Source organism: Pristiophorus japonicus, unplaced genomic scaffold (assembly GCF_044704955.1).
Source record: "Pristiophorus japonicus isolate sPriJap1 unplaced genomic scaffold, sPriJap1.hap1 HAP1_SCAFFOLD_556, whole genome shotgun sequence".
In the NCBI taxonomy this organism is placed as follows: Eukaryota; Metazoa; Chordata; class Chondrichthyes; family Pristiophoridae; genus Pristiophorus; species Pristiophorus japonicus.
In genome coordinates this window covers 3,928-16,387 of record NW_027254463.1, presented here as the reverse complement: position 1 = coordinate 16,387, position 12,460 = coordinate 3,928, and the positions used below count along the sequence as shown (strand labels likewise).

The following is a 12,460-nucleotide window of genomic DNA, read 5'->3' as shown; positions in this document are numbered from 1 at the left end:
TGTGCGCTGGTGTGTTGTGTGCGTGGTTTTTGTAGAACTGGATTCGCTCTCGCGTCCCCCAATTCTGGCCTCTGCCATATCCCTCCGATTTCCATCGCTTCACCGTTGGCAGCCGTGCCTTCTGCTGCCTGCTCCCCCAGGAATTCCCTCCTTAAATCTCTCCTCCTTAAAAGCCACCTTTGACCAAGCTTTTGGTCACCTCTCCCGAATATCTCATGTGGCTTGGTGTCACATTTTGTCTGATAATCCCTGCTGTGAAACGCCTTGGGATAGTTTACTATGTTAAAGGTGCTATATAAATGCAAGTTGTTGTTACCCCTCAATTCCCAACCTTGGAGATATCTGTACACTAACTGGTGTCTCTCAGTCCCTCTCCCTCAGGGAGATATCTGTACACTGACTGGTGTCTCTCAGTCCCTCTCCCTCAGGGAGATATCTGTACACTAACTGGTGTCTCTCAGTCCCTCTCCCTCAGGGAGATATCTGGGTCAGAATCCTGGAACTCCCTCCCTAACAGCACTGTGGGACCATCTTCACCACACGGACTGCAGCGGTTCAAGGCGGCGGCTCACCACCACCTTCTCAAGGGGCAATTAGGAATGGTAATAAATGCTAGTCTTTCCTGTGATGCCCACATCCCGAGAATACATTTCAAGATACCTTTCACATTACAGGTTAGGCTCCAGCTGGAGTATTGTGGCCCATTCTGGGCACCGCACTACAAGAAGGATGTCGCGGTCTTGGAGAGGGTGCAGAGACGATTGACCAGAATGGTCCCAGGGATCAGGGACTTCAGTTACATAGAGTGTGATTGTTCTTCCTTGGAGCAGAGAATGTTAAGAATGGATTTTAATAGAGCGATTCAAAATTAGCTTTGAATCAGCTTGTTACACAGGGACAGGAGGAGATCATTCAGCCCCTCGAACCTAGTACACAGTAACAGGTCAGCCCCTGGAGCATGCTACACAGGAACAAGAGGTCATTCTACTCATGTGTCCGGAGTGGAGTTTGACCACACGACCGTCTGATTGACAGGTGGGAGGGAGTGTGTGCTGCCCACTGAGCCAAGACTGACACTTGGAATGAATGCCCCTGGATTGCAGGTGAGGTCTGTCTGGGAGTGAAACTTGCTCGCACAAGGAGAATACGAGGGGCCATCAATATAAGATAATCATTAATTAATACAATATGGAATTCAGGAGAAAATTCTTTACCCAAAGAGCGGTGAGAATGTGGAACTTGCTGCCACAGGGGGTGGTTGAGGCGAATAGAATCTATGCATTTGGCAGGAAAAAAAAATCAAAGAGCAAGTTATTATTTAAATGGAGAAAGATTGCAAAGTGCTGCAGTACAGCGGGACCTGGGGGTACTTGTGCATGAAACACGAAAGGTTAGTATGCAGGTACAGCAAGTGATCAGGAAGGCCAATGGTATCTTGGCTTTTATTGCGAAGGAGATGGAATATAAAAGCAGGGAAGTCCTGCTACAGCTATACAGGGTATTGGTGAGGCCACACCTGGAATACTGCGTACTGGTTTCCATGTTTATGAAAGGATATACTTGCTTTGGAGGCAATTCAGAGAAGGTTCACTAGGTTGATTCCGGGGATGAGGGGTTTGACTTATGAGGAAAGCTTGAGTAGGTTGAGCCTCTACTCATTGGAGTTCAGAAGAATGAGATATGATTTTATCGAAACGTGTAAGATTATGAGGGGGCTTGCCGAGGTGGATGCAGAGAGGATGTTTCCACTGATGGGGGAGACTAGAACTAGAGGGCATAATCTTAGAATCAGGGGCCGCCCATTTAAAACTGAGATGAGGAGAAATTTCTTCTCAGAGGGTTGTAAATCTGTGGAATTCGCTGCCTCAGAGAGCTGTGGAAGCTGGGACATTGAATAAATTTTAGAAAGAGACAGTTTTTTAACCGTTAAGGGGATAAGGGGTTACGGGGAGTGGGCGGGGAAGTGGAGCTGAGTCCATGATCGGATCAGCCATGATCGTATTGAATGGCGGAGCAGGCTCGAGGGGCCGTATGGCCTACTCCTGCTCTTATTTCTTATGTTCATTTAAAGAGGCAGGGCAAGTTGAGAAGGTTGTTTAAAAGAAAGCTCATAAGATCCTTGGCTTTATCAAGAGGCGGAATGCAAAAGCGAGGACATAAACTGTTTATAAAACACTGGTTAGGTCTCAGCTGGATTATTGTGGCCCAATTCTGGGCACCGCACCATGAAGGATGCCTTGAAGAGGGTGTAGACATTGACCAGAATGGTGCCAGGGATGAGGGACTTCAGTGGAGAGACCAGAAAAGCTAGGGTTGTTCTCCGTAGAGCTGAGAAGGTTAAGGGGGAAATTTGATCGGTGTTCAAAATTACAGGGTTTTGATAAGAGTAAAGAAGGAGAGACTGTGGCGAGAGGGTCGGTTGGTCGGTAACCAGAGGGACACAGATTGAAGATAATCGGCAAAAGAACCAGAGGGGGAGATGGGGAGAATGTTTTTATGCGGAGAGTTGTTGTGATCTGGAACACGCTGCCTGAAAGGGCGGTGGGAGCAGATTCAATAACAACTTTCAAAAGGGTATTGGATAAATACTGGGAAGGGGTAACATTCAATGGGTTACGGGGAGAGAACATGGGGGGAGGGGAGAAAGAGTGGGACTAATTGGAATCGCTTTCACAGAGCCGGCACAGGCACGATGGGCCGAATGGCCTTCTGTTGCATGTATGCTTCTGCGATTTTGGGGGCAGTAAGGTAGGTACGCGAGGGCGAGAGGAATAGAGGACTTGTGCAGGGAGAGAGAGATGAAGCAGGGGGGTGGGAGGAGGCGGGCACGGAGCAGATGGGCTGAACGGCAGGTTTCTGTGCTGTGAAACGTTGGGAGAGCGACGTTCACCCAGACGAGGAACAAATCAGAGGGCAGCAAGATCCCTCGCTCGCAGTCACGCAACACTTTAATCAACATTAGACAATGCAATAAACAAACACTGGCACACGTTCGAGGAGTCCGCAGGATAGGGGGGTGGGGGAAGGATGAACGGCGATGGAAACACAGGGGTAAGATCGGTCACAGGCTCGGCAAGTGCCCGCCCGCCCAAGGTCCCCGGAGGAGCGCTGGAGCGAGACGCCACCCCCAAAGTCGGAGAGCCGCTGCATGTGACGACGCCCTGCTCTCGAGACTCTCTTCTCTGCTCCCTATGCAGGGGAGGCGGGTCCTGGGGTGTGGGGGCACTGACCCCGCCCTAGGACACAAGGACTCCAGTGCCCCCAGTCCGGCTCCCGGACTCGCTCTCCCGGGCAGCCTTCTCCTCCTCATTCATCAGCCGGATGTTGTACTTCTCACGGTATTCGTTCAGCTCCCGGCCCTTGTTGAGCATTTGGGTGTTCAGAGATTCGATCAGTTTCATCAGCTGTGGGGGGGGGGGGGGGGGGGGGGGGGGGGGGAGATTAAAAAGAATTAACTTGCATTTCTGCAGCATCTTTCACAACCTCCGGATAGAATCAGGGAAATTTACAGCACGGACGGAGGCCCATCGTGTCCGCGCCGGCTGACAAAGAGCTACCCAGCCTCATCCCACTTTCCAGCTCTCGGGCCGGAGCCCTGCAGGTTACAGCGCTTCAGGTGCACATCCAAGTACTTTTTAAATGTGGTGAGGGTTTCTGCCTCTACCATCCTTTCAGTGAGTTCCAGACCCCCACAACCCTCTGGGGGAAGAAATTTCCCCTCAAAACCTTTTACCAATTACTTTAAATCTATGCCCCCTGGTTGTTGCCTCTCTGCCAAGAGAAATAGGTCCTTTCTATCCACACCCCTCATAATTTTATACACCCCAATGAGGTCTCCTCTCAGCCTCCTCTGCTCCAACAAATAGAAACCCAGCCTATCCAATCTTTCCTCATAGCTAAGATTCATCCTCAAATCTCCTCTGGAGCCCCTCCAATGCAATCACATCTTTCCTGTAATGTAGTGACCAGAACTGCACGCAGTACTCTAGCTGTGGCCTAACCAATGTTTTATACAGTTTAAGCATAACCCTCCTGCTCTTATATTTTATGCCTTGGCTAATAAAGACAAGCATTCTGTACGGGTTTTAACTACCTTATCGACCTGTCTTGCTACCTTTAAGGATCTTGTGGACATATACTCCAAGGTTCCGCCGTTCCTACACAAGACTCAGTATCCTCCCAGTTATTGTGCAGTCCCAAAGTGCACAGCACCCAATGAAGTACGTTTGAAGTTTGGTCGCTGTTGTATGAGGGGATCATTTTATTCCAATAATAGCCGTGGGACCTTTTACATCCACCCGAGAGCAAACAGGGTCTCAATTTAAGGTCTCTTCTGAAAGACTGCCCCTCCGACAGTGCGGCGCTCCCTCTGCGCCGCCCCTCCGACAGTGCGGCGCTCCCTCGGCTCTGCCCCTCCGACAGTGCGGCGCTCCCCCTCCGACAGTGCGGCGCTCCCTCGGCTCTGCCCCTCCGACAGTGCGGCGCTCCCTCTCCGACAGTGTGGCACTCTCTCAGTACCGCCCCTCCGACAGTGCTGCCCCTCCGACAGTGTGGCGCTCCCTCAGTGCTGCCCCTCCGACAGTGCGGCGCTCCCTCGGTGCTGGCAGAGTGTTTCGCCTAGATTTCTGTGCTGAAGTCTCTGGAGTGGGACTCGAACCCATGATCTTTTGACTTAGAGGCAAGAGTGCTCCAGGACTGACACAATCTTGGAGTGCAAGTGCAATCGCCCCATGTGTGTGGGTGTGTCACGTTTAGTGTGAGCAGTCCTGACTATCTTCCCCCCAGGACACCCCCTCCCCTCTTGTCTGCAACCTAGTTACCTGCTGTTTGTTGTTCTCTAGGGCTGGAAGGACCTCCCTCACGGTTCTTTCCACCAGTACACCTCCAACCATCCTGAAACACTTGCGGCCTGGATCGACTTCTGTTAGAGTGTCAATGACCAGTCTGGGGCGGCGGGGGGAAGAGAAAGATGGGAACACAAGGTTAAAACAGCTACAACTTGCATTTCGATCGAAAAGCCCACCAGATGTTGCAATGTTGCACCAGTGCCGACCACAACTCTGCACGGTTATCGACATCACACCCCAACTGATAAGATGAGAGCTGAAATCAGATATGGAATCATAGAACAGTACAGCACAGGAGGCCATTCGTCCCGTTGAATTGGTAGTCCCACTCTTCTCCCCCGCCCTTCATTTTAATTAATTGATATCTGCCAATAATTGAACCAATTCATATTTGATTAATTCCTGTTAATAATTCAGTCAAATCCTATTTAATTAATTAATTCCCCTTCATCCTCTCAGAAACACTCTGGAGCAGCAGACCCACACCTGTTCGAGCCATACGCGAGCTACAAGTACCTACTCTGTTAATGCCGGCAATTGCCAATTTGAAGTCAAGTCTGTGCCTCCTTTTTAAATAAAACCTGTGAATTAACAATGAAGCTCAAAGGGACACAAATTAAATGAGAATTGTCCCTCCAGTGCGGAAGGCCTCAACTGTGGCCCACCCCCAGAGGCAGACCACTCATTCCCAACTTTAACTGATTCCTACATTTAATCAATTGATTAGTTCCAGCTAATGAGCCAATTCCTGTCCATTTATTGATTCAGTCCTGGTATTTAATACCTACATTCAGTTCATTGAACCAATTTCTATTTGATTAATTCCTAAATTTAATTAATTACATTTAATATATTAATTCCTGCTTTTTAATATTCATTAATTCTGGCTAATAATTGAACCAATCCCCATTTCATTGATTAATACCTATTTCATTGAACAATTCTCTAATTAATCCCCATTAATTCCTATTTTAAAGTGAATTCCTGCAAATTGATTAATTTATGAATTCCCACTTCATCGATCAATTCTTCTTTAATTTAACAAATTCCAATGTAACTTATTAATTCCGACATTTAATTGATTAATTCCTGCTGATACTAGAACCAATTCATATTTGATTGAACCAATTCCTGCTAATAATAGCTAAATCCTACTATTTTATTTAGTAGTCAATTCCTAATTGAACCAGTTCCTTATTTCATTAACTGCTGCTCCATAATCCCTCACTCCCTCCTTCTGCTCCATAATCCCTCCCTCACCCCCAGTAATCCCTCCCTTGTGCTCTTCCATTGAACCAGTTCTATTTAATTCATTCCTACTATTAATGGTTTAATTCCTATTTAATTTATTCCAGCTAATAATTGACCATTTCAATTTAACTGACCAACTGCTACTCTTAATTAATTCGATATTTAATAAATTGATTAATTGCTGCTCAGTAATCCCTCCTTCACCCTCTTCCTCCTGCACCTCACCCTCAGTAATCCCTCCCACTTCCTGTACTTCACCCTCAGTAATCCCTCCCACCTCCTGTACCTCACCCTCAGTAATCCCTCCCTGCTCCTCCTCCCTCAGTAATCCCTCCCTGCTCCTCCTCCCTCAGTAATCATACAAATTTACAGCATGGAAGGAGGCCATTTCGGCCCATCGTGTCCATGCCGGCCAACAAGAGGTTATCCAGCCTAATCCCACTTTCCAGCTCTAGGTCCGTAGCTCTGTAGGTTACAGCACTTCAGGTGTACATCCAAGTACTTTTTAAATGTGGTGAGGGTTTCTGCCTCTACCACCTTTTCAGGCAGTAAGTTCCAGACCCCCATCACCCTCCAGGTGAAGAAATTTCCCCTCAAATCCTTCTACTAATTACTTTAAATGTATGCCTCCTGGTTGTTGACCCCTCTGCTAAGGGAGATGGACCCTTTCCATCGACTATATCTAGGCGCCTCAATTTTATACACCTCAATGAGGTCTCCCCTCAGCCTCCTCTGTTCTAAGGAAAACCAACCCAGCCTATCAAATTTGTCTTCATAGTTAAGATTCTCCACTCTCGGCAACATCCTCGTAAATCTCCTCTGTATCCTCTCCAGTGCAATCACATCTTTCCTGTAACCAGAACTGCACACAGTACTCTAAGCTGTGGCCTAATTATTGTTCTATACAGTTCAAGCATAACCTCCCTGCTCTTGTATTCTATGCCTCAGCCAATAAAGGCAAGCATTCCGTATGCCTTAACCTTAATCACCTTATCTACCTGTCCTGCTACCTTTAAGGATCTGTGGACATGCACTCCAAGGTCCCTTTGTTCTTCTACACTTCTCAGTGTCCGACCTTTCCTTGTTAGCCCTCCGCAAATGCATTAGCTCACACTTCTCCAGATTAAATTCCATTTGCCACTGTTCTGCCCTCCTGACCAGTTGATTGATATCTTCCTGCAGTCCACAGCTTTCTTCTTCATTATCAACCACACAACCTATTTTAGTATCATCTGCAAACTTCTTAATCATACTCCAACATTCAACTCTAAATCATTGATGTATACCACAAAAAGCAAGAACCCCACTGGAAACATCCTTCCAGTCACAAAAACACCCATCAACCATTACCCTTTGCTTCCTACCTCTGAGCCAATTCTGGATCCAACTTGCCACTTTGCCCTGGATCCTATGGGCTTTTACTTTTGTGACCAGTCTGCCATGTGAGACCTTATCAGAGTAGGGCTAGTCAGAGTAGGAATTGCAGGATAGCGCAGATGAATACGTGGCTTGAGCAGTGGTGCAGCAGGGAGGGATTCAAATTCGTGGGGCATTGGAACCGGTTCTGGGGGAGGTGGGACCAGTACAAACCGGACGGTCTGCACCTGGGCAGGACCGAAACCAATGTCCGAGGTGGAGTGTTTGCTAGTGCTGTTGGGGAGGAGTAAAACTAATATGGCAGGGGGATGAGAACCAATGCAGGGAGACAGAGGGAAACAAAAAGGAGACAAAAGCAAAAGACAGAAAGGAGATGGTAAAAGTGGAGGGCAGAGAAACCCAAGACAAAAAACAAAATGGGCCACTGAATGTAAATGGGCTGCAAGAGGGGTCAAAACTAAAAATCATGATTTAAAAACCAGTATTAAAACACTCTACCTAAACGCACGCAGTATTCGAAATAAAGTAAATGAGTTGACGGCACAAATCATTACAAATGGGTATGATTTGGTGGCCATTACAGAAATGTGGTTGCAGGGGGGCCAAGACTGGGAATTAAACATACAGGGGTATCTGACGATTTGGAAAGATAGACAAGAAGGGAAACGACAGCAAAGAATGACTACGAAGGCAATAAAGAAAGGAAAGATAGATTACGAAGGTAAACTTGCGCAAAACATAAAAACAGATAGTAAAAGCTTTTACAGATATATAAAACGGAAAAGAGTGACTAAAGTAAATGTTGGTCCCTTAGAATATGAGAAGGGGGATTTAATAATGGGAAATGTGGAAATGGCTGAGACCTTAAACAATTATTTTGCTTCGGTCTTCACAGTGGAAGACACAGAAACCATGCCAGAAATTGCTGGTCACAGGAATGTGGGAAGGGAGGACCTTGAGACAATCACTTTCACTAGGGGGGTAGCACTGGACAGGCTAATGGGACTCAAGGTAGACAAGTCCCCTGGTCCTGATGAAATGCATCCCAGGGTATTAAAAGAGATGGTGGAAGTTATAGCAGATGCATTCGTCATAATCTACCAAAATTCTCTGGACTCTGGGGAGGTAACAGCAGATTGGAAAGCAGCTAATGTAATGCCTCTGTTTAAAAAAGGGGGCAGACAAAATACAGGTAACTATAGGCCGGTTAGTTTAATATCTGTAGTGGGGAAAATGCTTGAAACTATCATTAAGGAAGAAATAGCAGGACATCTAGATAGGAATAGTGCAATCAAGCAGACGCAGCATGGATTCATGAAGGGGAAATCATGTTTAACTAATTTACTGGAATTCTTTTGAGGATATAACGAGCATGGTGGATAGAGGTATACTGATGGATGTGGTGTATTTAGATTTTCAAAAGGCATTCGATAAGGTGCCACACAAAAGGTTATTGCAGAAGATAAAGGTACGCAGAGTCAGTGGAAATGTATTAGCATGGATAGAGAATTGGCTGGCTAACAGAAAGCAGAGAGTCGGGTTAAATGGGTCCTATTCAGGTTGGAAATTGGTGGTTAGTGGTGTGCCACAGGGATCGGTGCTGGGACCACAACTGTTTACAATATACATAGATGACCTGGAAGAGGGGACAGAGTGTAGTGTAACAAAATTTGCAGATGACCCAAAGATTAGTGGGAAAGCGGGTTGTGTAGAGGACAGAGAGAGGCTGCAAAGAGATTTAGATAGGTTAAGCGAATGGGCTAAGGTTTGGCAGATGGAATACAATGTCGGAAAATGTGAGGTCATCCACCTTGGGAAAAAAAAACAGTAAAAGGGAATATTATTTGAATGGGGAGAAATGACAACATACTGCGGTGCAGAGGGACCTGGGGGTCCTTGTGCATGAAACTCTTTTTGGGGGAAACAAAAACATTAAATCGTGGCCCCCCGATCTGGGGGACGCACCAAACATTTACAACGCCCATTTTTTTGTATCTTTTTTTGTGTTTTTTTTTAAGACCTTGTGCATGAAACTCTTTTGAGTTTACCTGCAAAACATAAAACATTAAAACCATGCCACCCGACCTGGGTGACACAGCAGACATTTTCAAGGCCCCTTTTTTTTTTTGGCTTTTGGTTTTTGGTTTTTTTTGGGGCGCTAAAATCAAATTTTTCCAGTGCCCCCTATAAAAGGGGAGGGGGACACTAAAAGCACCGGCAATTAAAACAAATTAAACTTTAAAACGTAAAATCAAATTAAAATTTGGTTGCCGGGCGTGATGATGCACTCCAGTCCCTCCGGTGCCCACCTCTCGCGGAAGGCCGCGAGCGTACCGGTGGACACCGCGTGCTCCATCTCCAAGGACACCCTGGACCGGATGTAAGAGCGGAAGAGAGGCAGGCAGTCAGGTTGAACGACCCCCTCGACCGCCTGCTGCCTGGGCCGGCTGATGGCACCCTTGGCCGTGCCCAGGAGCAGTCCTACGAGGAGGCCCTCGGATCTACCCGCTCCCCTCCGCACAGGGTGCCCAAAGATCAGGAGAGTGGGACTGAAGTGCAGCCAGAATTTCAGGAGCAGCCCCTTCAAATAATGGAACAGGGGCTGCAACCTCGTGCACTCAATAAAAACATGGAACACGGACTCCTCCTTGTGAATGAATCCCAAAAAAAGTTAGTTTGCAGGTGCAACAGGTAATCAGGAAGGCGAATGGAATGTTGGCCTTCATTGCAAGAGGGATGGAGTACAAAAGCAGGGAGGTCCTGCTGCAACTGTATAGGGTATTGGTGAGGCCACACCTGGAGTACTGTGTGCAGTTTTGGTCACCTTACTTAAGAAAGGATATACTAGCTTTGGAGGGGGTACAGAGACGATTCATGAGGCTGATTCCGGAGATGAGGGGGTTACCTTATGATGATAGATTGAGTAGACTGGGTCTTTACTCCTTGGAGTTCAGAAGGATGAGGGGTGATCTTATAGAAACATTTAAAATAATGAAAGGGATAGATAAGATAGAGGCAGAGGTTGCTTCCACTGGTCGGAGAGACTAGAACTAGGGGGCACAGCCTCAAAATACGGGGGAGCCAATTTAAAACCGAGTTGAGAAGGAATTTCTTTTCCCAGAGGGTTGTGAATCTGTGGAATTCTCTGCCCAAGGAAACAGTTGAGGCTAGCTCATTGAATGTATTCAAGTCACAGATAGATAGATTTTTAACCAATAAGGGAATTAAGGGTTATGGGGAGCGGGCGGGTAAGTGGAGCTGAGTTCACGGCCTGATCAGCCATGATCTTGTTGAATGGCGGAGCAGGCTCGAGGGGCTAGATGGCCTACTCCTGTTCCTAATTCTTATGTTCTTATCAAAAGCCTTGCTACAATCCATATACACTACATCATACGCCATGCTCTCATCGACCCTCCTGTTTACCTCCTCGAAAAATTCAATCAAGTCAGTCAGGCATGACCTTCCCTTAACAAATCCATGCTGACTGTCCTTGATTAATCCGTGTTTTTCTAAATGAAGATTTATCCTGTCCCTCGGGATTGTTTCCAATAATTTTCCCACCAAGAGGTTAGGCTGACTGGCCTGTAATTACTCGGTCTATCCCTTTCTCCCTTTTTAAACAAAAGTACCACATTAGCAGTCCTCCAGGACCACACCTGTAGCCAGAGAGGTTTGGAAAATGATGGTCAGAGCCTCTGCAATTTCCTCTCTTGCTTCTCTTAGCAGCCTGGGATACAATTCATCCAGGCCTGGGGATTTATCCACTTTCAAAGCTCTTAAGCCCCTTAATACTTCCTCTCTCTCTCTCTCTCTATTTCATCTAATATTTCACATGCCTCCTCCCTGATTGCAATGTCTGCATCGCCGACTCTTTTGTGAAAACAGACCCAAAGTATTCATTGAGCCATTGCCACATAATCCCCCACCCCCACCTTCCTCACGCCTGCTCCCTCACCCGTGCTCGGCCGCTTCCTGCTCCAGCTCGGCGCCTTTGCCGGCCAGGCCGCGCTGCTCCTGCCGCAGGCGGTTGAAGCCGGCGAGCACCTGCTCAGGGCTCTGGCCCCCCGCTGCGGAGCCGGAACGCAAATATCCTCCTCCCACTACCGTACCCTCCATCTTGCGGCGCACTAAACCCCGCCCGCCGCCACCACTCCTTATATAGCCTCGTGGAGTCGTCTTCCCGGAAACCTGCCAGTCCTGCGCGAATAAAACCCGGCACTAACTCTGCACCCCACCTTGTTCGACAGAATTAAATCGTCTTCGATTTATAAGCTGCTTCTAAAATCCCAAACCATCGAGTTTACCCATTTAATTTAATTTGGAATAATTCAATCAGGCGGCCAGCGGTCGCCTGATCCACCATCAGGACCCCTTTCAGCTAACTGTTTTACTTTTGAATCAATTCGATTTATTTCTAACTTTGAAGCATGCATTACTGCTTTTAATAGGATTACAAGGATAAATGTGGCGTTTTATGAGACGATTTAGCGTTTGTTATTTTTGAAATGAAGTGGCTCCTGCCAACGGACCGGAAGCGTTGATTTAACCGCGCGCGCGACTGCCGACAACGAACCCGGAAGTGATTTCGCCAAGGGGGAGCAAAAGGTGTGGGCGACCATTTTATCTGCTCTTTCCGCGTCCTGTCCGGTAAATGCCCCGCCCCCGCCGGCTCTCAGCGTCCCGCGTCGGCCGTCGTCCAGGTTAAATGATTTCATGAAGAATATTTAATTATTTCCTGTGGGCGGCCCCGCCCACTTTGATCCGCCGCCGGTTGCCATGGCGCTGACGTCATGACGCAAGTCGTGCAGGCGGCCAGTTGCTCGACATGGGGTGGGGCCGGCTAGGCTGCCGTTTCTCTTTGGCTCTCCATTATCCCACGGTGGATAAGCCACACTCTGAAGTTTCTCTAGGACCACCCAGCCCAACTTTGCAAAATGTAATTCGATCCACTTTGACCTCAAAGCCACAGAGGATAGATCTCCCCC

At 47.5% G+C, this 12,460-nt stretch overlaps 1 protein-coding gene across 1 annotated transcript; it reads right to left on the bottom strand.

Annotated features, from left to right (window-relative positions):
• Positions 1 to 2,930: 2,930 nt before the first annotated feature.
• pfdn2 (prefoldin subunit 2) lies at positions 2,931 to 11,617 on the bottom strand. The gene is made up of 3 exons (XM_070873714.1): positions 11,431 to 11,617; positions 4,821 to 4,944; positions 2,931 to 3,404 (listed from the first exon to the last, which is right to left on the bottom strand). Exons 1-3 carry the CDS (start codon positions 11,589 to 11,591, stop codon positions 3,237 to 3,239), a joined length of 453 nt encoding a protein of 150 aa, XP_070729815.1. The 5' UTR covers positions 11,592 to 11,617; the 3' UTR covers positions 2,931 to 3,236.
• Between the last annotated feature and the right edge of the window lie 843 nt (positions 11,618 to 12,460).